Source organism: Haliaeetus albicilla, chromosome 17, assembly GCF_947461875.1.
Source record: "Haliaeetus albicilla chromosome 17, bHalAlb1.1, whole genome shotgun sequence".
Lineage (NCBI taxonomy): Eukaryota > Metazoa > Chordata > Aves > Accipitriformes > Accipitridae > Haliaeetus > Haliaeetus albicilla.
The window spans coordinates 9,795,406-9,820,221 of record NC_091499.1 but is presented as its reverse complement, the minus strand read 5'-3'; the positions used below and the strand labels follow the sequence as shown (position 1 = coordinate 9,820,221).

General features: G+C 41.6%; 1 protein-coding gene across 6 annotated transcripts in view; it reads left to right on the top strand.

Moving 5' to 3' along the window:
* The first annotated feature begins 3,405 nt into the window (after positions 1-3,405).
* Positions 3,406-24,816, top strand: part of UBE3D (ubiquitin protein ligase E3D) — a 91,212-nt gene continuing 69,801 nt past the window's right edge. For all 6 annotated transcript variants that reach the window (XM_069804748.1, XM_069804745.1, XM_069804749.1 and 3 more), the window contains exons 1-7: positions 3,406-3,535; positions 3,995-4,194; positions 5,738-5,828; positions 11,969-12,200; positions 18,019-18,088; positions 20,603-20,672; positions 21,524-21,632. In XM_069804748.1, the coding sequence (XP_069660849.1) occupies positions 3,474-3,535; positions 3,995-4,194; positions 5,738-5,828; positions 11,969-12,200; positions 18,019-18,088; positions 20,603-20,672; positions 21,524-21,632 (834 nt within the window). In that variant the 5' untranslated portion in view covers positions 3,406-3,473. The remainder of the gene's footprint in view (positions 3,536-3,994; positions 4,195-5,737; positions 5,829-11,968; positions 12,201-18,018; positions 18,089-20,602; positions 20,673-21,523; positions 21,633-24,816) is intronic.

Here is a 24,816-nt window from a genome sequence, read left to right as displayed (position 1 = left end):
ATGGATTGCTGCATCACTTCTTGTCTAAACAGCTCAAGAAGGATGTAGAGGTGTTAGGGAGGGCACAGAGGAGGGATGGTGCCGCTGCCTTGCAGCGAGAGCAATAACGGCTGGGACTGTTCGATACGGAGAGAGAAGGCAGGAGAGAGGATTGATCAAGGTTTACAAAATCATGAAGGATATAAAGTTGTTATTAACCAAATCCCATGGTATGAGAGTGAGGAGGCACCTCGTGAAAACAGTAGAAGATCATTTTTGAGACACGTAAAGAAAACACTTTTCTGCAAAGCAGATTGTGAACTTCTAGACTGTATTGCCACCAGAGGTTGGGGACTTGGACACTATCCATAGGTTCAAGGAGGCATTATTCATATTGATGGCAAACACATCCGTAAGTGGACATGGAAGGATATAGGCAGCGATGTACCCTCCAGCATCCCTAATACAATGAGAGATGCAGGGGAAGTACTGGGAAGTGGCCACGCTAAGGAGCTCTTCCTAAATAGTATCTCCTTTTACTGACGTTGGAGACAAAATACTGGGCTAGATGCCCCACTGATGCTACATGCACTTGCTCTGTAGGAGCAAGTTACCTTCACTTCTGTGTAATTATTGCACTGCAGAAATGGTGGGAAACCTGTAATAGACAATTTTGAATAAATGAAGCTCACACCCTGCAAATGCTTAAGATTATTCGTAACTTTGTCGTCTTGTGTAAGCCTTCGTAAAGTCAGGGCCCAAGGCCCTGTTACTAACACTAGGAGTCGATTCTCCTATAATTACATGGATTTTATGTTTGATGTGTGACCTACTTACTGAGAACAATTTAACCTGCAATATGTACATTGGTTTGTGAAGTAATTGGAAATGAAAGCTACCATGTGGACTAAATACTTTTCTTCCTTAAAAAAGCAAACAACAACAAAAAAATCCCAAAACACGCTCAGAACAGCATGTAGAGAGTATAGTCTGCATCTTAGAATACTTGAATAAATTAATGCTCTGTAGAAGAAAAATACTTGGTTGAGACAGTTTAGCTGACTGTTGTCTGCTGTATTTTTTCCACAAAATCTAACCTTACTCCTTCTATTTCTTCAAGACTCTCCTAAAACATCTACTTGGGTTTGCCAACTCCAAGGACTAAGATTACTTCAAAGTAATCATGTCTTAAACAGTAAATTGCTATAAAATTAACATGTGCAAATCTGCCTTTTTGTGTGAAGCTTTGCAGATCATGTTTTCAAATAACTCTCTGCAATCGCAGAAGGTCTTGTGACTTTCATAGAAAGTAAATACTTGACATAGCAAAAGACTTCTTTCCTAAAGCAGAAGCTTCTTTCCTTGGTGTCCTCGAATACAGACCATCAGCAACCTCTTATATACCGTGAGGGTGGCATGCTGGATCAAGCGTGCAGTGGTGACTGTGCTCATGAGCTAAGGGACAGTCACACAGGGAATGTCAAGGTGGGCTTACAGTCTCTTGATAAAAAGACCTGGTGAGAGGCAGTAGGAAGCCTCATCCCAGAGCAGCAGATGCCTGTGCCAAGGGTCCGTTTGGTATAAGTGCAATGTGACAGCATTCAAGAGCTGGGTGAATGTGGATTGGGAGGGATTTGGGCAGACTTATGTTTCCTGGCCAATGCGTCAGTGCCCAACGTGGGACTTGAAGGGTTCGAGATAACGACAGGTTTGATTGGAATGTGCTAGATCAAATTTATAGCTGTTATTGGTGTTTAGCTTGTAATTGGCAGGCTCCTGTGCTTGCATGGGGCTTGTGTGCCTCCCTGTATATTAGAGTCCAGCGCTCGTTAGAGGCTGCTTTTTGCTTTCGCTGCTTGCTGTACTGCTGTAGTGCTTATCTGTGTAGTATCTCACTGTGCTGTGCCTGGGAACATTTTGATAACAGCAATGGTGATGCGCCTGGGCTGGCAGATGGTCAGGGCATCGCTGCTGTTTCTGTGCTGCTGTAGTGGACAGGCTGGAACTCCAGTGTGAACTCGAGTCGAAGGGACTGCGACCTGTGGATGAGCCCATGCAGGAGCAGGACATCCCGAAGCATCTGTGATCATTGATAAGTCCACGCCAGAGCATGTATATCTGGAAGCGTCTCTGGCCGTGGTTATGTCTGTGCTATAGCAGGTATACCTCTGAATGCGTTGTAGCCCAAGGAGAAGTCCATGCTGGAGGAGGTACACGCCGAAGCATCTGTGGCTGTGGATAAGTCCACACTGCAGCAGGTGCACCTTGAAGCATCTGTGGCTGTGCATGAGGTCATGCTGGAGCACCTCAAAGCGTGTGGCCGTGGATAAGCCCATGACAGGGCAGGTACACCCCTGGAGGGACAGCAGCCATGGGTAAGGCCATGTTGGAGTAGGTTTACTTCTGAAGGGGTTGTAGCTGTGCGTAAGGCCACGCTGAAACAGGTATATCTCTGAAGGCATTGTGGCCCATGGATAAGGGCACGCTGGAGTGTGCGGAGCTGGTGCCCTTGGTTGCCAGATACGTGCAGTGGTGAGGGGTAATTGCCAGTCTAAGGAGCTTGAGGAGGAGTCCAGCAGACTGTGCAGTACCAGGGAAAATGAAAACAAGTTTCACAGGGTCTTTCCAGAGACCCTGTGGAAGTGAGAGCCCATACTGCACAGAAGGAGGGGCAGCTAGAGATTGTGGTCAGATGTGAGGAAATGGAGGGTTTCCCGTGATGGGTCAGGCTGGAAGCAGAGACCAGGAGTGCCCGGCTGGGGAGCAGCTCCATGGGGAAGCCCTGGGGCCCTGGTGGGCAGTGAGCTGAGCTGGCCCTGGCAGCAAACGAGGGCTGACAGCATCCTGGAGCGGAGCCCTTAGATCAAGGAGACCGATTATCCACCGTCAGTTGGCACTTGATAGACTACATCTAGGAGATGATGCCCAGTCTTGCCCCCCTGCCTCTTGCAGGGAAGGTGTCGGTAAACAGGACCAAGTTTGTTGGATGCCACCCAGGACGGTTGGGGCTGGAGACCTGTGAGGAGAGATGGCTTCAGGGGGGACACCCAACCAGAGCCCCCGATGCCTGTGGGGAGGTGCCTGAGAAGACGGGCCCAGGCTCCTCACAGCGGCCGTGTGGCAGGAGGACAGTAGGTGACAGGCAGGTGTTGACACGCAAGAGCATCAGGCTGGGCGTAAGAAAACCCCGTGAAACCGGCCGAGCCCTGGAGCGGCTGCCCGGGCAGATCGTGCAGGCCTCGACTTCGGGGCTTCGGGACCCGACAGGACCCAGCCCTGGGCACCCAGACCCGACCCCACAGCCGACCGCGGGCCGAGCGGAGGGCGGGCGGCAGCCGCCCCGCGGGCGCCTTCCCGCCGCTGCCACCGGGGGGCGTCGCCGGCGCCGAGCTGTAGGCGGCGCTGTGGCGGGCGGCCGCACCGCGCCTGCGCCGGCCGGCCGGAAGAGCCGCGCCGCTTCCTGCGCGGGCCGCCGGAGCCGTTCCCCTGCCGGCATGGCGGGAGGGTTCCTGCTGGAGATCAGGCGGGGGACGCAGAGCGCCTTGCTGGTTATCCGGTAGTGCGGGGGCGCTGCCTGCCTTCCGCCGCTCGGGAGGCGCAGGGCGCGGCGCTGGGGCGGCGGGTCTGGCTTTCCGCGTCCTTAGCCTTAAACGGCGAGGGGGGGACGGGACGGGTTTGTGTCCCGGCGATCCCCCCCCCCCCCCCCCTTCCCTTCTTGTGCGAGTCGGACAAGCCTGAGTTACCGTGCAAATAAATGCTTCCTGAGAACGGTGGTTTATTTCTCTCGATCGCTCCTCACCCCCGCGGGGGACCCCGGTTTAACCGCGTGGGTCCCGGGGCGCGACTCGGGCCGCGGGGGAGCGTCTCCCCACCCCCCGAGGCCGGGCTTTTGCGTTGCCCGAGCCGCCAGCCGGGCTCCGGTGCCTCGGCGCCGAGCCCCTTCCCGCCCGTTTTCAGCCAGCTGGTCGCAACACCTCCGTTCTGAGGTAAACCTGTTCTCCCTTTGCCTCCCCAGCGAGGCGGACCCGCCGAGCTCGCCGCTGGACGTGTGGGTGGCCGCCGACCGTGTGGAAACGAGAGGCGGCGGCAGCTGCCGAGCGGCGGCCCTGCCGGCAGGGGTCAGCCTGGCCCCGTCCTCCTGCCGCGGCCTGCGCCGCCTCCCCGGCGACGGCCTGCACCTGCGCATGCGCCTGCGCCGCCCGCCGCCGAGCGCCGGTAAGGGTGGGGCGGGGCCGGCGCCGCCTCAGCGCTGGGCGGGAGGGGGGCAGGTTGGCCCGTTACTTAAAAAAAATAAAGGGAGCTTCGCTTAGGGTGGCCTCAGACCTTACTGGTTTAACTGGCGTGCAGACAGAGGATTTAAAGTGTCGATTCGGCAGCACACGCACGAGGAAAACTCCAAAGTAACTGGAGTTTTCGTGGTTTGCGTTGTGCGTGTGCTGTCGCTAACGGGCTCACTTTAGCTCTGAATCGAAGATTTGAACAGGAAATGATAGCATTTAATGAAATTGTCAGCTTTAAAGTGCGAAAAGTGGGGTAATGAAAGGGAAACGCGGTTGCTGAGCCAGTGCAGGAGTTTGAGAACTGCTCTCGGTTCCTACCCCGTGCTTTCCCGTGTTACTTCAGAACTGTTTGCTTTCCCTCCTGTTTCGTGCCGGGCTGTCGCGCTAAGGCTGTCACCGACCACTTAAAAGGATTGTGATTCTGTGTTGGGGCTTGTTCTCACAGCCTCATTTTGCAGAGGTTAATGTTGCGGGTAACATCTGCAAAGTTATCTGCTTTATTTCCGTGATGCTAATTCAGGTCTAGGATGTGACTGCATAAATAGGAAGCATGGTGGTATAGCTGGTGCCTTCTTTCATTCTAGCACCCAAGCTCAATATGTTTAGACTCATTTAATAGGATGTGACACAGAAAAATATATTAAATAACACAAAATTGTCATTGTGTGGTTTTAAAGTAGAAATGACCGATAAACTATGTGATGTACAATAATGGTCTCAGCACCAGAAACACACTGGAATACTCTGTGGATTTTATGGTACACTGAGGTTGCTTCTGTACGTTAATCCGTAATTATGCATGTGCTCTGACAATTCAATTATACAAAAATTATTTAGTGTGTCTTATTAATGAGGCACGCTTCAAAAGATCAAAGGTGAAGTTTTAAAATTTACCTTTGAAAGTCGTACCTTTGAAAAATGAGTATGTGAACCAGATGGTAATTGACGTATATATTAACTTTAGTTAGCCTTAAATGTTTTATGTTAGTATGCAAAACTAGTTGTCTCTTATATGAAATTCTGGAACCTTTTAAAGTACTTTTCATTTGTGGTTGCAACCTAAATCTTAAATACTGAATGCCGATGCTGAGAATATACTTTGATTCTTAAGTTTGAGAAAGTGGGCAATGCAGAACATATTCATACATAGAGCTAGGCTTACAGTTTTACTTTTCTTCTACCTAATGTTATTTGATAATACCTGGAGGCTTTTATAGCTCCTTTTTTAATTTGGAAAAGTTGTCTGAGCTGGCTTTTGTGAGACCATTTTTGCTTTGCCGGCCTGCAGAGGGTATTGCTCACTATCTATTCCTCAAATGGAACCACAGTGCCTGGTATCTTACCTGCCTGAAAATTTAAAACTAGTTTGTTAGATTCTTACCTTTTTTTGGTTTGAGGTGTTTGGCAGGATATTTCTGTACACGTGACTGAAAGTGTTACACAGTTCTGAAGATCAATATGTTGTCTTCTATCTATAGACTTGGTTTTTACTTTGAGGGAAAGCCTGAAACCCCAGAAGAATTACGTGTTTTACTGTCAATCCTGTGGTGACATCATAGTAAAAGACCGGTGAGTACTGCAGTGTCTTGTGTTTATATCAATAAATGCCATAGTGATTCTTATTCATGTTATTTTGTGTACTTAGAGAGACAGCTAAAAGGTATTTATTTTGAAATTGATAGATGAGAACACTTTTGAAGCACTGCAGATGACTAAAAGCAAAATTACCTGAAACAGTTTTTCACTGTTTATTCATTTACTTCTTGATTTCATTCTGGCTGTAAAGTAGAAGTACCTTACAAAGGGAGTTTGGTGCATTGCCTGGGAAACTGGGAAATCTCGATTCTTTTCCTGCCTGTCTGCTATGCTTTGAGTGAGACATTTTCTTTTGTAGCTGGACTTCCCTATGTGTAAAATTTCTGCTTTGAGATCTGTGCTTTTTGTTCATACAGAATCTCTTTGCACTCATCATAATAGCTTCTGGATTTGCTGTACAAACAAAAAGCTGTAACATTTTGGCCTGGAAATATTGCAAATGTTCATAGTTTTCACTGATTTAAAAAATACTCAGTCTATTAGTAGCTGACATCTTTGCTGTGTTGAAGGGAATAAAACTGAAAATTTGAGCTTACGCTTCTTTCTTCCTCTGCACTTCAGGGATCCTCTTCAGTTCTGCTCAGTCTCTTTAAATTCCCTTCAGTCATCGTGCTGTAGTTGCAGAGTGGCTGCTCAGAATGGCGATGTTGACCACAGCTCCCTTCTATCTATTAAGCAAAGCCAACCTCCACATAGTTCAGGGATGCTGAATTTGGGAAACAGAGGAGCTGTTTCTTAGCTGTGTGACTTGGCCTTATCTCTGTTCCTTACAAAGTCTGCAGAGTGAATAAGAATTTTAATAAAAAGCTGCTGCATTTTCTGGCTCTTCTGATGAACAACTTTGACAGGTTCAGCTGGAGATATAAGAATTGTTAGAGATGCACATGCAGCATTTTACGATCTGCGTCACTCCTAATACTCAAAATGGTGATACAAATGTGGTATATTCTGTAAACTCCGGTTACTTTCTTGTCATACGTATGGATTTACTGCTGGCTTGAATGTAGCTGAATGAGGATTTCCTGGCTTTCTCTTCTGAAACGTCTCATCAGAAAGTCTAGTAATAGCTGTTATTTTGATACATTTGTAGAGTCGTGAAACTTCTAATTTCTAGTCAGTAACATCTGCTTTCAAAAGATATTGCACTTTTTTATATTTTCGTCTCTGAGAGGGTGCTTTCCTGAATTTCAGCACATCAAATTCATATGCATAGGGTTTACATCTTTTGGTTCTGCATCCTATAATGTGACGCAGTCAGAATTTTTGAGAAAAGAAAAAGAAGGCGTGTTCATGGCTCTTTGCTTGGCATTTCTTCTTGCAGGGAACCTCTGAGCCCCTTGAATGTTATCACTAAAAAAACATTGATTAAGACAAGGGTAGTAGAGTGGAACTGCCAGTTTATCCACACCTTCTGTTCCAGCACTTCCAAAAGGAAGACAGTAGTGTAGTCAGTACTTTTAGCTACAGAATTTGTGTGTTGATTTCTCCAGGGAGAGTCTGTATGACAGTGGCAGCACAGGCAGTGGGATTGAAGGCAACTTGCAGAACTGTGGAGAGGGAAATTATTAAAGGGTGAATTACTAGGAAAGGGTCTGTAATAAGAAAAAACTGAGATCTAGAAAATGATAGCTTTGAGAAGAAATTGAAATAAAAGGGATTTAGTTTAGATAAGGCTGTGGGGAAGACATAAGACTTTTCTAATATGTGAGAAGTTGCTGCAAAGAAGGTGGCAGTAGTCTTCAGCTGAAGCAAGAGGAATTTAGGTTAAAATGAAAAAAACAAATCCAAACCATTCTAAAGCTTATTTTTTACTGTTAGAGACTGCACAGGAAGCCATCATTTTAAAGACTAGATCAGAGAAGTATGTTAGGAATGGTTTAAATGTCAGTGATCCTTCCTTCATGCAAGAAAATGGACTCTACGTTTTCTGAAATGCCCTGTCTTAATCTGTTTCCTTCCATGACTCTGGTAGCTCTTCAGAGGTTAGGGTTATACTCTCTGATTCTTCTCCATTACCCTCACATTACCCGCATTAGAGGAAGTGATTAGATTTTTTTTTTTTTTCTCTTCCATGATTTAAAAGCTGCAAAGAATTTGGGATACTTTCTTTTTTTTTTTTCTCTCCTTCCAGTTAGGCTAAGTGTAGCTTATATATAAAATAATTCTTTCAGGCTTTATTCCTGTCATGAAGAAGCTCTTAAAGGTTTGTAGTGGGTTGACCCTGGCTGGACACCTGGTGCCCACCCAAGCCACTTTATCACTCCCCCTCCTCAGCTGGTGAGGGGAGAGAAAATATAACAAAAGGCTTGTGGGTTGAGATAAGGGCAGGGAGAGATCACTCAACCAATTACCGTCACGGGCAAAACAGACCTGACTTGGGGAAATGGTTGAATTTATTACCAATCAAATCAGAGTAGGGTAACAAGAAATAAACCCAAATCTTAAAACACCTTCCCCCCACCCCTCCCTTCTTCCTGGGCTTAAGTTTACTCCCAAATTTCGCTACCTCCTCCCCCCCAGTGGCGCAGGGGGACAGGGAATGGGGGTTGCAGTCAGTTCATCACACCTTGTCTCTACCACTTCTTTCTCCTCAAGGGGAGGACTCCTCACTCTTCCCCTGCTCTAGCGTGGGGTCCCTCCCCCCATGGAGGGAGACAGTCCTCCACGAACTTCTCCAGCGTGGGTCCCTTCCCTGGGCTGCAGTCCTTCAGGCACAGACTGCTCCAGCGTAGGTCCCCCGCGGGGTCACAAGTCCTGCCAGAAAACCTGCTCCAGCGTGGGCTCCTCTCTCCACGGGGCCACAGGTCCTGCCAGGAGCCAGCTCCAGCGCGGGCTTCCCACGGGGTCACAGCCTCCTTTGGGCATCCCCCTGCTCCGGCATGGGGTCCTCTCTCCCCAGGCTGCAGGTGGAGATCTACTCCCCCGTGGACCTCCCTGGGCTGCAGCAGGGGGACAGCCTGCCTCACCATGGTCTTCATCACCACGGGCTGCAGGGGAATCTCTGCTCCGGCGCCTGGAGCACCTCCTGCCCTCCTTCTGCACTGACCTGGGGGTCTGCAGGGCTGGTTCTCTCACATCTTCTCACTCCTTTCTCTGGCTGCAGTTTCTGTTCAACAGCAACTTTCTCCCCTTCTTAAATCTGTTCTCCTAGAGGCACTACCACCGTCACTGATGGGCTCGGCCTTGGCCAGCGATGGGTCTGTCTTGGAACCGGCTGGCATTGGCTCTGTCGGACGTGGGGGAAGGTTCTAGCAGCTTCTCACAGAAGCCACCCCTGTAGCCCCCCCCCTGCCCCCGCTACCAAAACCTTGCCATGCAAACCCAATACAAGGCTGAATGTCGTGAAAAATAAATTTCATAAATTGACTATTAAGCAATAAACCTTTTCCTTAGTCCAAACATTAAGAACTTGTACTGCGAAAGTATTCTGTTGAAAAACCAATGGCAGGGGAAATCTTCTAATTACACATTTCCTACATAAATAGCTTTAAGCATGACAAATAACTGTCAAGCTGGGCTGTCCAAAATTTTTTTAGTAAGTAAATAAGGAAGTCTGCTGTTAAAGAAATTCAGTTGGATCTTTTTTCCTTCTCTTTTTCTCTGATGGAACAGAAGGGTTATATGTTTAAAAGTCTAACGTCCATTTTACTTCTAATTTTCAGAACTTTTAATACCTAGGATGATATTACCTTGTTCTTGGATATTAGTTAATAATGATGTTGGAGATTATTTTTCTTAGTCCAGTCTTATAAGGATCTCTATGGTCAAATACCTTAGCATGGAAGCTCACCTAAGAATTACATCCTTATGGCAGGACTCTTTTAGACTAGTGCCTAACTTCTGTCTTTTTAAAATTAAGTTAATTACGTAGGCTTCCTCTGTTTGGAGACAGAGAACTATCTCCAGAAGGAGAAAGTTTCTCTTAAAGGTCCCAGCCTAAAAGTCGTTTGTCGCTCTGTGACTGTGAAGGCAGCCTAGGTGTCTATCTGAAAAGTAGAAACTCAGTTGTTATTAGGAGTAAGTTTGGGGAGATAAGTCCCCCTGTTAGCTAGGTTTTATCACTGTATTTAGCAGCCTCAAGTTAGTCAGTACCCCTTTAAGTTTCTTTTTTGTTTGTTTGTTTTTCTGGAAAGCTACATTTTTATTAGTGTTACATTTTTCCAGTTCTAGTGATCGAGAATATGGCTTACCACCTATGAATGGCAAAAGCCTAAAATATAGTGGAAATGCTATATTTTCTGTATAGCTCAAAGTTAGGAGGAGTCTGTTTAGGAAATTCCTACAGGTTGAGCAACTGCTTTTGCTCCAGACTGTGAGTGTAAAGAAAGGGTAATGTAGTGAAACTGGACAGCATTAATCTGCAGTTTAGGGTAATCTCTGTCTTTTTTTCCACCTGTATGTAACACTTGAAAAGCATTGCTGAGCAATACCAGCTTTTTGTTGCTGTAAAGAGCAATACATTGGAATGAAGACTTCTTTTTTTCAGTGTGAGTCCAGGCATTGGAACTAATTGTACAAGGCTGATGAATAATCAGTCATTAGGCCAACACCAGAATTAAAGTCCCCCCATGGCAGAACTGTGGTTGTATCTTGGGCAATATTTAAGACCACAGAGAGTGAAGATAGTGATGGGTAGTGGGGAGCGGTATTCTTAGTTATGGTAAAGCTGGGTCAGAGGACGAGTTATTCCAACTTTCATCTGCAGGTGGGGCAAGCACAGTTTAAAATGTATTGTTGATCTAGACAGAAGGAAGTTTTTATAAAAGATTTTACTTTCACCCACCCAACAGTTCAAAAGGCACAAGAAACTACAATGGGAAGAACTGGCATCTTCAGAAAAGAATAGTCTGTGAATTGCTAGAAAGGCAGGGTGTCTAACTGTTGGCTTAGCAGCTGTGTGTTTATTTGCAAAGTAGCACCGTAATCAAAGTTGTATTTGCAAGTAAGGAGTAGAATCAAGAAACTCTATGTAAAGGTTTCAGGCAACAGCAGAAGAAATAAGGGAATGAAAGGAAAGCATTCAAGGGAACTAGGCAAAGAGCAGAAAGCGTGGCTCTGTGACAAACAGTACATCTAGAAAACTCTTGCAGAGGTACACACTGTTAAAGCCATTGCCTGCTGTTTTGGTAAAGGGGCTGAATTTCTTGCCAGTGCAATAGTTTTCTAGAAAACACAGATTAAAGAAAGTGTAAATATGTGGACAGTATCCACCAATACTTCTACATTTTTGATAAAACCACATGTGGTGGCACCACAGAATGGCTATAGGAACTGTAGGCAGGAAAGTATTGACCACTCACCCACAATGACCGAGCTGGTATTTCTACAGCTACATGTATATATTCTAGCTTTAAGAGTATATCTTACAACTTAAAGCAGTGAATCCAAACCTTGGCTTATAAAATCCTCTGGCACTGTGTGTAACCAAAGAAAGGAAGTTAAAACCAACACTGACAATGAAAGCAGAGTCTGGTATTGCCTAGAGCAGCCTCCTTGGTCCATACAGCTGCCCAGGAGAAAGGGATTTGCGGGTTTTTTTGTATGTGACTTCTGAAAGTTAAATCTGAACCTAAATTAAGATTGCATTATCCTTTTTTTTTTTTACATGAAGAAATACTGTGGTATTTTTGTCAGGATTTAGCTTTTTCAAAGCCTTGTATCTGACTTTGAGGGGCTCAAAGGACATGCTCTCCCTTGTTGTGGCAGCAGTCTGTTTCTGTGGGTTTTATATCAACATTTGGTTCAAGGGAACTTTACAAGAAGTAATAATAAATATAATTGCAAAATGCCCATTGTTACGTTTTTCATGACTGGATAGAACTGTTTTATTTTTGCCATGTGATTCATTGCAAGAGAGGATTATGCCAAGTTCTGCCTTGTAATCATTGGAGATTCACCCTTGGGAAATGCTTCATCACAAACTTGGCAGGAAACACTCAGCTATTGCTTTCTCAGAATTCATCCAAAGAAAGTGCCTTTCTTTGAGAAAGTCAAGCACTTACTTTTGAGAAAATGCCATACTTCCCCCCTCTTTGTAAGGAGTATAAGCTCTCTTTCAGTGTCTTAGAAAAGAATATAATATATTGAAATATTTTTTTCTTCTACCCTCTTAGGAAATTTCTCAGAGTTCTTCCTCTACCAAGTGAAAACTGGAGTGCTTTAGTTGAAGAGTGGTGTTGTCACCCTAACCCCTTTGCCAGAAGCACTTTGCACCCTCAACATTGTGACTGTTTTCTTGGAGACACTTTTTTTCTGTTGAATTCAGGAAATGAATCACATGTGCCTGAATCTCCCATGTGCTGCTCAGAGACTGGTCACCATACTTCTCAGAATGGCTCCAACTTGGTAAAGTATTTTGTTTGAATAATTCTTAAGTGAATGTATTTGGACTTTTTTTGTTGTAAAACACTTTTTTGTCACTGGTTTATTTAACTTGTATGTATTACAGAGCTGTTTTGAAGGTCATAGGGAGTTGTTGATATTCAGTTGCACAGAAGCCAGAAAATACTCTAAGCTATGATTTACATTTTCTAAAGCATGCACCATGTCTTTGATATTGACCTAGATATGCAAGAAGAACTTCTTCCTATAAATTGAATTAGAAACTATTTAATTATGTGTTCTAAACCAAAATATTTCCTCCCCAAAATATCCTGAGTGAAGGACATCAATATTCAGTAAGATAATGACTGTAATGGGTTAGGTGTTTGTCAAAGGGTAGTGGAGCGAAGAGTGAGGAGGAAACGAATAACAATGCTTTTTCTTCTCAAACTGTGACCAGATGCATAATGATGAATTTGATCAAAGGAAGGTGTGATTTTTATTTTTTTTTTCTTTTTCTTTTAGCTGTAGAAAGACTTGGAAAAATTGGCATGTGTTTTGGGTTCAGATGTGGCTGTCTTACACTCTTAGAATATAGTAAGGACATTGAGTTTGTTTGACTGCTCTGTCTAGTGAAAGGGACTTGCCACCGCAAGTGATAACTCTTCACGTTGATGTTTCTGAGGTCTTCCAGGAGGGGATATATCCATCAGCTGGGTCTCTAGGAAGAAGGCTATCATTTGGCTTAGAAACATCCAAATTTGTTGTTGCCATGAAAAAAACATTTGTAGGGACACTGATATTTCAATGGTCAGGTAAAACCCATGAAGAAAGAAGATTCAGTGCTTTATTCATCTTGGAAATCTAGCACATACATAAAAGTTCAAGCAATAATCTTTTATTCTACGAGAAGAACAACCAGGAACTTAGTTCACCAAAGCCTACATTTCCATAAAGCCTTTTCTGTTAGTCTACTGCTTGCCTGTTTTTGTGCTGACAAAGGTTTGGCCTGCAGATACCATCTTTTCTTCCAATACCATGCATTAAACCTAATTACTGAAATCCTTCTACAATTATGGGAACCATTGCTGCCTTGGCAACTTGTGGTTTAACAGCTGATGACCTGCTACCTACAGATTCCCAACATGAAACTTCTAATCTGTTGAGAAGTAACTCCAGAGATCCTGATTCCTGTCTGCTGCTGCTTATCATCATTAGGGATTTGTATTATCCCCAGTTAAATCACTGGGATTCTCGCAGTTAAATGGTGGCTGGTGCAGTACATCCAAGTAAGCCATCTGCTTGGGGAACAGTTCTGTCCTACGGTCGATATCTGCAAGTCTTGCAGCTGTGGTCCCTTTGGTTACTTGTTCCATTGTTCTTTGAAAAGCAGAATATGGGGAGGGGAAAATTAGAAGTGGTACCCTGAAAGGATATCAGCATGGGAGAAGCAGATTAATTTGGATTAACTCTGTGGCAATTGGAGTTATTTCTTCTAAGTATCCTTAAGAAGGAAGCTGAGCAGAAGATTCCAGATTTCCAAGAGGACAATGCTTTCTGTCAGAAGTCCCCGAAATGAATTATCTCGCATTTCAGTAGTCTCAAAAGAGAACAATGAGAACAAAGACGGGAAGATGCAGGGTGCATGGAGTTCACATTGCAGCCCAAAGACAGGGGAGCAGTGTGCCCAACACACTTCTTCAATCAAAGAGAATGTTTGCCAGAAAAGGGTTGGTTTTGAGGCAGAAACACAATAAAAGGATGTGGGACAAAGATGTTACTGAGATGTGGGTCAAACCAGGATAACAGCAGAACTTTTGAATGAGGGAGGAGGCTGTTTTCTGTCAGAGGCATACAATAGTAGTTTAGTATGATGAATTTTCATGTTTGCTTCCTTAAACTTGCACTGAAGTTGAGAATTCTTTCCTTGTTTGTGTCAAATCCCTCTTTCTACGTCTTTCACACTTGCAATGAAGTCTCATTTCTGTGTTTGCTTATTTCCAGCATCACTCGGTTGCCAAGCAAATGAGCAAAACTGTAAGATCCATCAGAAACTGGACTAATAAGGAAAAAACCCCTCATACTGAAACAGAAATTCTTCCATGAGTAATAGAAGGTTACAGGCAAGATAGATTGCTATTGGCATAAATGTTCTCGTTTCAGAGAATGTTGTTGCAGTCTGCCCCAGTATGAAAGTTCTTTTTTAATTGCATTGTAGTTCTTTGGAAAGTGTTTTCCTCTGACGAAAATAGTAGCAGGAATGTACCAGAGATGCTTAAACAATCTTTCCTAGCCTCCAGTGGGACCACGACAGCATCCGTCCGTTGCAAACGTATTTTGCACATCTATTAGTCTTCCAGTGTAACATAGTTTTTAAATGTCACATGGTCTTGCAGCATCCTAATAGTATCTCTTGGGGAAAATATTTTCCCTGACACCATATCAGGGATCCTTAGGAACAGAAACAGAAAATACTAGGCTGGTGATCCACATCCATCTGCAGATTGCCAGCAGCTGCAAGTTGTCAAATAGATATATTGATTTAATTAGTCTAGCTAAAACTATCACTTTTTCTGTTGAAGCATGATACAACGAGTTACTGGTGTTTTTTAGGTCCTGTACTGCACAGTTCTCAGCTAGCACCTGTAACTGTAGTCAGAAAAAAACATTCAAGTTGTAGCTTTCAAGGAAGGACTGTATATTATATATTTGTACTGTGCAATACTTGTACCAACCTCAAATGCTGGTTTTCACAAAACCCTGTCTACTTATCCTTGCTCTTCATGTTAAGCAAGTAATTTTACTGTGTATGTTTGAGAGGAGTAGCAAGGTAGGAATTGGGAAAGGGGATAACTGCGTATATATGAACCAGATGTTTTTTCTGAGCTCCATAACAAGGGGGCTGTACTTCCAACATAGTCAGCTCTCTGAAGCTTTAACAGAGGCTGTCAGGCTCTCCCGGGGACACAAACTCCTGGTTTGTGAGGAACAAGCAGGACTTTGTGATCATAAGTTCAGGTGCCACGTGGGACACTTCCTGTTTTTTGTGGAGCTAGAGTGGTCCTTTCTGTTCATTTTATTATTTGTGTGGTACAGATCAGAGAGCTCTATTAGGTATTTCCAGCATCAAATCCATCAGTTCTGTCTGAGGTATAGCTTTGAGAAAGACATCCAGTATTGATTTAATACTTCAAATGATGGAAGCTTTATCACATTGCTTGGTAAGCTGTTTCAGTGGTTAATCATCCTGACTCTTTGCTGGCTTCTTATTAAATTAAGCATACTAAGAATTGCAACTCTGTATCTCTTTTTATCTCTAAGGTGTATTTATTTTTTAGAAATTATTTTTGTAGCAGTTTTCCAAACCATTTTCCAAATTTTTAACATACTTTATAGATCCATTTTTGCAGTAATCATCTCACTATAATTCTGAAGATGTTATATTTTTCTGTTTATCCGTATCAACTGTTCAGTTGTTCATGCATTCAGAGATCATATTTGCCCTTTCTTTTGCGGCATCTCATTAGTAACTCTGGTTTGGTTAGCTACCATCATCTAAATTCTTTTGATTTTTTTCTGTCTTCCACTATGTATTCCTTTATTTTATCTTCACTAGCTTTGTTGTTCCTGAATATATGACCTGGCATTTGGCTATATTTTAGTGCAGATTGTTAGGCCAAGCACAACCTACTTAATGATCCAGACTACTGTGTACAACTCCTCTGTCTCCCTTTTTTACCCTTTCTCTATCATTGAAGCAGGAAGTACACTTTTCCACAGAGTAACTGAAGAAATTGGCCCAGCGTGTCTGTTTGACTTGTCTATAATCTCTTTCATCACCGGTCTAACCACATGTCCTTCAAGGTACCTGAATTAGAATAAATCAATTAACAAAGCATTATTCAATTTTTGATTAGGATAATTGTGCTTGGAAATCTGCATCTGAAGACAACTGTAATGGACATACATCAGAACTTATCTGTGTAAGATGAAAAGTGTACCTGACATAGCTAGGGCCATTGGATTTACTTCATGCTGATGGTTTTTTTGTTTGGTTTTTTTTCTAATAATTTTGTGATGTGATAGGCTACAGAGCACCACTTTTTGTTCTGGACATCAGTCCAACACATCATCATCATACATTTTAAAATTTGTACACTAAGGAGTATGATAGTGGTGGTGAAGAAAAAATAGGCTCCCTGAAGAGTGCATGTGTGTTCACTCTAGTTGGAATCCATGGAAATTGTTGCCATCTGTTACAAAGGTTACGGAAAACGATAAATTTGGAGTTTTTTCCCCTCAACTAGTTTAATTTATGCTAAATTTAGATATTATTTTTGTAGGCATGTGCTGCAATATGATTTCTCAAGTTAATAGTCACTTGTTTGGACTTACAAACCAAGCCAATAAAACCATAGTTGTTTAATTACACGTGGGTATTTTTATGCACAGTATACTGTGTGAATAATTATAAAGGTGATTATACAAAGACCACTTGTAAAAATCCAATTTAGGTGTCTTCTCATTATGTTCTTAGGATTTCCAGCTCCAGAAGGGTTTATTAACTCAGGAGTGTCATTGTGGTTCTATATACATACTGCTTCCAGACCAGAGCTATGCTGTGCTACACCCAGGTTAATAAGCCCACACAGAACCAGTTACGGAGTTTAGACTTTGGAATAAAGTAGGAGTTGTGCTTACTTGTATCTTTATACTGATACTGAATTTAAATATTAACACTGGAATTAGCAGGAGTGTTACTAGGGCAGATCATAGGTTCATCCAGAAATGAGATCTTTTTCAATGGGCAGTAATGGATGCATAAGAGTAAGGCAAGTATTGAGTGATGTTTTGGCCAGTGTAGAGACTTCTTGAACTAGATGATGTTGTCCACATTTTTTGTTTTTAATATGCCCTTGATGAACATTGCTTCCCCTGAATTTCTGAAGACTTTTTGAACTTAGGTATACTTTTAATATGAAAAATACTTTCCTATACTAAGTACCAAACTATATTATGCATTGTGTGACAAATACCTTCCTTTTCTTTGATACAAACCAGGTTATATTTTCATAGCATGAGCTATGAGAGTAAATGTTTTTTTCCTCTTCAGCTTTTCCTAAGCATTTGTGATTTTCTAGATCTCAGTGATACCCATTTTCTGTCTTTTCATGCTCTCTTCCATTACATGTGTTTTCTTGCCACATATGGAAACTGTTCTGCACCTCTCACAATTATTCTTTGTCAGTACCTTTTCCATTTTGGCTTGAATTGAGGGAGAGGGGTTGTTCAAGAACAGAATCCACCGCACCTTTCTGGAATGTTGTGCTATGTTGTGTTCTTCACCTGTTTCCTAGTAATTCAAAATACTCTGTGGACATTTTCTGGTCTCTGCTGAACATTGAACTGGTATTCCTATAAAACTGTCCACAGCAGCTAGAACATTTTACTGAGTGATGGTAGTCACACTGCAGCATAATATTTTATGTATATATTTTGGAATACTTCTTTTTATGTGCATTATTTTGCCCTTATCAAAATCGAATTTACCTTGTCATTTTATCATCCAGTCACTCAATATTACGAGAATCTCCTGTTAGCTATTACAGGTTGTGCTGTGTGGTCAGTATATATTGCCAGATTCTAAAACTAGTATGAAATTTGCAAGCAAGTGGAAGTGTAGAAAGCTGAAATAGTGAATGTGAATCTGTATGTATGTAAACGTAAAGAGAACAGAAACAAGTACAAAGTTCACTATCTACTCTGGAGAGTATGTTAAAATTATACATTCCTTTTTCAGAATAACTGAGTGACATTTAAATGACATTTCTTTGTCCTACAGAAATCAAAGGAAAACACCAGAGTAATTTGTAAGCGCTGCAAGACAATGCTGGGAGAAACAGTATCATCAGGTATGGGATGTACAAACCAAACTAGACTTCACTGCATCAGCCATTGAGCACTGGAGGTTAAAAACACTGGAGGAAAGCACTTTATCACTAAGGTGCAGGGCTGATTCCTGTGTGTTTGTCTCATTGCCTTCTGGAACAGATGAGGTTATTGCTTCCACTGTTAGACCTTGAAAGTGACTTAGGAAAAAGATTTTCTTCATCCTTGTTTCTGTGGCATATTTGGCTAATTCCAAAGCTTTGGAAGATTCAGTGCATGATTCCAGTTTACTAGGAATCCCAGTAAAAAAGGAGACCTGAGAAATTACAGGTTGTTTATTTTGCCGGCAGTCCTACAGAATAACGGAAAGGTTAATTCAGAACTTGATCAACACAGAACTAGAAGCTAAAGACATGATTGCTAACAGCCAGCCTGGTTTCATGGAAAGGAAGCCTTGTCAAAGAAACCGGTTATCTCTCATCATCATCCAATGATGAGATGATGAGATTATTGGTTTAAAAGCTGTCATTATATTGAATCAGCAGGGTTTACCTGAAGTGGTGTAAAGATGAGTCTCTGGTGGTTTTTAAAATGCAGTTATTAACTGGAGAGAAGGAATAAGACTGTTACTAGCAGGGTTCATTCTTTCATTCTCCCTCTACTCCACTGCATCAGTCAGTGTGAGCCTGGCTTAGTTCAGAGATCTGGAGAATATAAAAACTTCTCAGAAAATGCAAAGCCTGGGTAAGAAATAAGTCATGAGGAGACACAAGACAGAAGGTCTTCTGTTACAGAAGGTTCTGATCGTCCTGTACAGGGATCTGAACAGTACAGCCTTTAATAAAACCAAATTTAAGTTAAGGTGTTTGAAAGCCCACAAAGCAGGTTGTGACTTCAGGAAAGCAGTGGTTGGAAAAGAGCTTCACAGATCATAATGAATAATGGATTCCTTAATCTAAGCCTTCAGATGGTTGTAGCAACCAGTAATTGATGTGATCACTTGGTTTGGGAAAAGGCAAATACTGTGTAGATGTGCAGGGATTTGGTCTGGGCTCTGTATGTGGCTGAAGTTAGATAGCATGTCCATTGTTTTGACCATGTTTCTTCAGTACTGTAGGAAATTTATGTAGAGTTCAAAGAACAGTCAAAAAAACTAGCCAGAGATGTATGGTGTAAGTCTCGACAGAGCCATCTCTGTGAAAGAGACTAGAGAGCAGACAGACTTGACTGTCATGCTTTGCTGCTTCCTCATGAGCAGATAGCAGTGCCTTGAAGATAAGGCTGGATTAGAGTAGTGTAGCTGTGGAGGCCAGATTTGGCTTTGAAATTCCCCTGTCAGCTATTCCTTCCCCCAACTCTATCCCCATATACTCATATGATTTTTTTCTTGGGAAATCCCACCTTCTGTCTTTGTGCAAGTAAACATCTTAATTCCCAGTGCCCTTGCAGCAGTAGCACCAATTCCTTACTCAGGATAACAGCTGGGGAGCTGGAATGACTGAACTGGCTTCTTTTCCTCCTGTTTCTGAGGACTAGGCACAGCATGGAGCAGACTAAATTTAAACTTAGAGGTAAAATATAATTTCCTAACAGTGAGGATAATTTTAAAAGTGTAGTACTTATCTGGAGAAGGGGTGGGATTACCAAGCCTTTGGAATCTTTAAAACAGATTGTCTTCCTGAAATGCTTGCTTTCATCCAGTTTTAATGGTGTGTGTGGACCGAGATCAGATGAGACAATCCCTTCCACCCTTAAAATTTATGGAACTGATGAATCTTTACTGTTGTTCACATGCTAAGGCTTAGTGCAATTAATTTATTACTCTATACACTTAACCTGTTTTGCTGGCCCTCTGGTTAGGCTGTGTTTGTAGCATACACCCAGAGTTTCAATATGATCATCTTTGACCTGACTTTATTGATGGGGATTAAATTCTGTACTCAAACACTTCCATTTAGTGTTAAAGGCTGTCTTAGTGGAATAGTTTTGGGGAACAGTTACATTGAAACTCGGAATGTATGCAGTATTAGTGTTGAGTTAGTGCGATGTTTGGAAAGAAGTTCTGTTCTGCTCTTTGAGCAAAGAAGAAAATTATTCCCCTGTGTGTGCTGTTATTAAAACTGTCTCTTGTGATTCACTGCAGCATTACTGAGCAGCAGAGGGTACTAAAATACTTATGTAAGCTATGCTGATCTCAGTGCTTTAGGAAAGTTCTTTCAATTCATCTTTCAGGTTTGGCTTGAGCTCTTGCTTGCTTTGTTTCAAGTTGATTGTTCCCAGCGTTAAACAAGGATCAATGTGAATGACAAATTGCTGATCATGTAATTAGCTCAGAGCAGTTTTCTTCCGCTAGTGTATGTTTTCTGTTATTGGTTGCTTTTCCTCCCACAACCCAAAGCAGAATTTGACCATCTGCTGCACCTCTTAATTGAGTGCTGAACAAAAGTTTAATGAGTATAGTGATATGGTGACTCACAGTCTACTCTTAACAAGTCGGTTGTTCTGTTGTACTTGAAAAATGTTTTTGTCCATTTTAGATACCATTAAATATTATGTCACCGAAGTGATTATTCGACCATCTGAGGGAAGTTTCAGCCCAACACCAAGGTAACAAATAAAAATTAAAAAAAAAATCAGATAATTTGCTCAGGTTTATGTTTTACAAAGGATGCTAGAAATGCACTAATATTTTAGTTTCTTGAATAATTACATATAATAACAAAGCATTATCAAATTTTATGTAATCATCACAGAATTAAGCATTGTAAAGTTAATGTAATCTGAATTCACTTGTACAATTTTGTTCGCTTGTCTTTGTGTGTGTTTGTGTGTGACACAGGAGAGAGATTGTGTATAATTTGTCGCAGTGTCTCACTATTCAGGTGATAAGCCAAAATACAATACTTAGTTATTTTGAACTATGTTTGCATGATGTCTGGTGACTAATTATGGAAATGGAAGGTTACGTTATGTAAAGTTAAATTAAGTAACACTTGAAATGTTTATTTGGAAGTGAGATTTTTGAATTTTCAAGTAATTCAGTTCAAAGTTAAGACTAAGATGAAACAGAACTTGATCTAGCGATCTTGTATCATGTACTATGCATTAGTCACAGTTCTTTGTTTTTGTGAATTGTATTTGAAATATGTGCATCTTTCTGAACTTTGTGTTCATATATGTATAGGGAAAAGCTTTTATTCAACATTTGACATTTGGTGTTGGTCAAAACAAAAGATGTGAAGCCATTTAGACTGCTGATCTATTAAAAAATTCCTGTTGCAGGAAATAGAAAGTCCTCTGAGAGGGAGAGAAAGATAAAGAAGCCCCATCTCTCAATGAAAAGTGATTGTAAGGTGTAGTGGAATTGACAGTATGGAGATACTCATATACTGCATCAATATGAATGACTTAGCCCATGTAGTTGTTACAAAAACATAACGTGGTTAATTCTTCAACAGGTCTCAGTTTCTACAGAGCATGGTTGCTCAGTGTCTTGTGGAATTGTCCTCTGCTAAAACCACATTTAGATTCACCGTAAAAGGGGATAATGGAAAAATCTATATTCTGGTAAGGTTTTTTTTTTAATCTTTATCTTGCTGAGAAAGTTTAACCTATGAATTCCAGCTCCTAAAATGTATTATTTATGCTGTTCATGATTGTATGTTTAAAGAAAATGAACAAGTCCAAATTCTTGAAGTAGTTCTGAAGAGTTCTGTTCAAGTAAGAAATTTCCCCATTTTTTTAATCTAAGTAGGTGTACATATAGAAATTTTCTCTATTAATATAGTAATGTAAGTACTACATATGCACCACAAGCAGCACAGAAATAACACTGGTTTGTATTCAGAAAATATGGAAAGCTTAAGTTTTGACTTTGTAATATATCTCATCTTGCTCCAATGCTTCTTATCTTTAATCACCAGAAGTTCATAAAATTGTATAGCATCTTTCACAAATACTGTCTTAAGTCAGCAGAGACTACTAATGTAGTCAGTACATTGCATTGCAAAGTGAAGTGCAAACAAAAATAAAATTGCCTATTATACTTAATGTTCTAATGCTGTTAAACTTGGTTAAGCTTGATTTTTAAGTAGTGACAGCTAAATTCCTCAAACTTTTAAGATGGATAGGAGTTTGGGTCTGGAATTATCTTAATACTAGACACTTGGTATAACCAGGGATGTTTTCTTTTATTCATGAACTAAATAGAGGCACAGAATTTGTAATTTTGCAGTTTTGTATGAGTAATTCATAGACAGAAAGATAAAGAAATACATGATTGTAGATTCCTGCCCTGGATAAACTTATAGATGCACTTTGTTGATGTAGGCAATCTAGTTAAATGTTTTATATGTACATTGTCCAAGTTCTGTAATTTCCGAACATCCAGATTCTAAGGTAAGTGTATATCTGTTGCTTTTAAATAAATTTTAGTGCCAAGGTAACATTATGCAACCACTGAGAAATACTTTTGTGATCATAAAATAAGGTCTCATGAGCAGACCCATAATTGTCACTATGTATAATCTAATTGAGTCATTAAAAATGGTTGTGATTTTTTTTCCTTGTAGCTTATGTGTTTCCAAGTTACCTAATATTCTGATGCTTAAGTCTAGTAGCTTATATAGAACGAACTGGTTATTTTCTAACAGAAGAATCACCTCATTTAGCAGATTGCCATCACTCTTAGCTCTGAGTTGCGTTTTTGCCAATGTATCAATTAGAGGAGCAGGCTGAATTAGCATAGGTGCTGGCATCCCTTCCTTTTTATTAGTGAGTTATTAGTATTTTTTTGTGTGTGTGTTTAACATCAGAAAGCCCTTACTCATGTCCAGGGTGAGGTTCTAGGTACTGTATAGACACCAGCAGGTGTTCTGGAGTCATGGGTTAAGTCTTAGGACTCAGAGGCATTGTGGACACAAGTGTAATGTAAGCACTGTTTATATTAATGATTGCAAACAGCTAAACGGTAAAAAAATGTAGGTGCCTGAGGCTGTGAGTACACAGCCAAGTTAGACAAGTGGTCTCATAACTGATGCATCATGGACCAGCTGTCCCACTTGTTTGTTTTGACAATGAGCCAAAGATTCTTATTCACAGTATTTGTGCTTACGTACGTGAATGCACACAGCTTAGGCTATGTATGTGATAATTAAGGTCTCACACAAGTCTTTTTAATTTTTTTTTTAAACCACAAATACCACGTATACTCATTTTCCTTATCTTCTCTGCATGTATCACTTAACATTACCAGTTATGTTATTTGTGGATATCATAGTATGAGTTTCTCTTGTTTCAGTTGGTGATAACCAAGTTCCTGAAAGCTATATACTACTTATGTTTGGGTTTTTTAAAGGATAACAATAAATAAAAGTCTCTTTGTCTCAGGAAAAAAAAAAGTGACATATACAGATTTCCTTATTTGTCCTAACTGTATCTCTGCCCTCTTCACATTCTCTAAAAGATGAATCACTTGCCTCTGCTTTTTGCTCCACTGTTGAAGGGTTCCCTACCTTGAAGTTTCATGATTTACAAGCTAAGAATAAGATGAGGACAGCAAATGGATAGTGAGACAGGAGAACACAAGCAAAATGGTTGTCCTGGTTTCAGCTGGGATATAGTTAACTGTCTTCGTAGTAGCTGGTACAGTGCTGTGTTTTGAGTTCAGTATGTGAAGAATATTGATAACACTGATGTTTTCAGTTGTTGCTCAGTAGTGTTTAGACTAGAGTCAAGGATTTTTCAGCTTCTCAGGCCCAGCCAGGGCACCTGACCCAAACTGGCCAACAGTCTATTCCATACCATGTGACGTCCCATCTAGTTTAGGAACTGGGAAGGGGGGGACAGGGAATCACTGCTCGGGGACTGGCTGGGTGTCAGTCGGCGGGTGGTGAGCAATTGCCCTGCGCATCATTTGTACATTCCAATCCTTTTGTTACTACTGTTGTCATTTTATTAGTGTTATCATTATCATTATTAGTTTCTTCTTTTCTGTTCTATTAAACCGTTCTTATCTCAACCCAGGAGTTTTACTTCTTTTCCTGATTTTCTCCCCCATCCCACTGGATGGGGGGGAGTGAGTGAGCAGCTGCGTGGTGCTTAGTTGCTGGCTGGGGTTAAACCACGACAATGGTACATCATTGGTCAGCATAGCAGCATCTTAATAGATGTCATTTTTTTGTGTACTATAAAAAAGGATAGGTTTGAAAGAGGTGAATAAGTAGCTTTGTGGATAGATAGAGGGAATTCATCCCATGGATGGAATCAACCTGATAAAACCCCAAAAGATGCAACTGTGATAATCAAAGGGTGTGTGGTAGAGTTTGGAGTGTTTGAATACTAACTCCAGTCTTTCAGTACTGAATGAGTGGGATTGGCTTTTTGGAGTGGGATTAGCTGTAAAGTGCTTTGAAAGTAAGGCAGCTTGTGTTTCAGGAGTGAGTGGAGAGAGAGTGGGAAAATATCCCAAGAAAATAATATGTAACAAAATGGGAGAGACCTGTCAATCAGATACTGATTCTTGGACCATGTCTTGGAGGCCATGAGCAGAACAAGTTTGCATTTGTCAAGGTTGGAGAGGGGAACGTTGCAGTGATCAAGATGTGAGATAACGAGTACCTTGTTGAGACTTAACTACCCAGCTCTCTTAGAGAGCTTTATTCTTTGTGAAGTGTGAGGAAACCACATCTTTATCTGAACAGTCTGAATGTGAGGACAAAGAAGCTGTAATGAAAGATGTTTGCATTACTGA